Source organism: Pseudozyma flocculosa (assembly GCF_000417875.1).
Source record: "Pseudozyma flocculosa PF-1 unplaced genomic scaffold scaffold00007, whole genome shotgun sequence".
In the NCBI taxonomy this organism is placed as follows: domain Eukaryota; kingdom Fungi; phylum Basidiomycota; class Ustilaginomycetes; order Ustilaginales; family Ustilaginaceae; genus Pseudozyma; species Pseudozyma flocculosa.
Genome location: NW_006920875.1, coordinates 731,106 through 732,594, shown reverse-complemented (window position 1 = coordinate 732,594; position 1,489 = coordinate 731,106). Strand labels below are relative to the sequence as shown.

Genomic DNA, 1,489 nt, shown 5'->3' with positions numbered 1-1,489 from the left:
CCTGGGCGGCAAGAAGTCGCCGTTTTCGTCGGCGGCCGAAGCGTCGACGAGCGTCGAGGCCCAGGACCTTTCGGCCGTCAGCTGGCCGAGGGCCTGCTCAACAGCGTCACGGCGGGCAAGGGCTGGGACGTGGCCGAGGCGTGGCTCTTCCTGGCCAAGGCGGTGCAGCGGTGCGACCGCACGGCGCGCGCCAGAGAGTGCCTCGAGTACGCCCTCACCCTCGAAAATACCAAGCCCGTCCGCCCGCTGCGGTTGGCGCTGACTCGGTGATGGCCCGCCCGCCCGCCCGCATCGCCGGTGTGACGGCAGGCGGCTGGCCGGGACGTGAGGCGGCGGGTGAAAGGCTGCGAGCCGTTGGGATAGGCTTCCAGCGCGCCCGGGTGACGTCGCCCGTGTCGTCGTGGCCTCGCTGGCCCGTCGACCCGCCGCTGTCGCCGCGATCGCCGGCGGGGCTCGTCGCAGCTGCCAAAGACCCTCGGCTCGCCTCCAGCCTTGTCGCCGCGTTTCGTTGCCTGGCTGCCCTGCTCTGCTCGATTTTGAAAGGTGCGCTCGTGGCTCCATCAGATACCATAAACTCTCGCTCTCACTGTCCTCGCCGTCGTCTCCCTCTTTCTTCTGCCCCCTGTGGCCTTCTGCTCTTGGTCTTTCTCCCGTTCGCGACTCACTTTTGACTTTGCTGCGTCGCTCGATGTCCTGCATGGCCGGCGCAAGAAATGGACCGCGTGATGGCGCGCATCGACCTGGGCCTCGGCGCCGCGACTGTGTCTGTGGGACAGCTCGGAACGGGTATGTGGCATGCTTGGATCGATCAGCCTCGTTGCTGACCTCGCTCCGAGGGACTGTCGAGCGCGGCCGAGGACTCACCTAGCCGCTAGGCGATGACGACAAGGCTCGCAGACAATGGCCGTGGCTGGACGACGGATCCCTTTGAGGGTCGGCTGTGTTGGAAAGGCGAGGGAATGGACGGCGTCAGCCCATCGCTGCGAAGGGGGTCCTTGGCGGCCAGCCTCGGCGATTCGCAACGTCGCCGTGCTGATCGTGCAGTCAGAGGTCGGATAAGTCACGGCCTGCGAGAAGCATGACGATGCAGGTACTCACGCGGCTTCGGAATGAGAGCGACCGGTCGTTTCGCCTGGTGTCGCGTAGACGGAACTTGCTGCAGCGTCGGGGTGATGTGTTGCGGATCGTGGTCTGTTTCCGCGCCTGAGTGCAAGCGGAAGTACTGCGAAAAAGATGGGAAAAAGGCGCGGCACGCGAGGCGGATGAGTGGCACCGCCGGCAAATGACACGGGCGACAAAGCTGGCGGCGCGAAGCCTGTGACGTACGACGCGGCATCGATGCCTTTGAGACGATCGACGGGTGCCCACGGCAGGGCCGGTGGCGGAAACCTCCTCGAAGGTATACGGCTGTGCGATGCGTGGTGATGCCTGGGGGGCAAAAGGCGGTGGGGAGGGACGACGACATCAGCCTCCGAAGGTCAGTCAGGGC

At 66.0% G+C, this 1,489-nt stretch overlaps 1 protein-coding gene across 1 annotated transcript in view; it reads left to right on the top strand.

The window, feature by feature from the left end:
* Window positions 1-270, top strand: part of PFL1_02645 (uncharacterized protein) — a gene marked incomplete at both ends in the record, with an annotated part of 4,247 nt that extends 3,977 nt beyond the window's left edge. The window contains 2 exons of the mRNA XM_007880159.1: window positions 1-76; window positions 169-270. The exon at window positions 1-76 is cut by the window's left edge and continues 645 nt beyond it. Of these exons, the coding sequence (XP_007878350.1) occupies window positions 1-76; window positions 169-270 (178 nt within the window). The remainder of the gene's footprint in view (window positions 77-168) is intronic.
* Window positions 271-1,489: the final 1,219 nt, after the last annotated feature.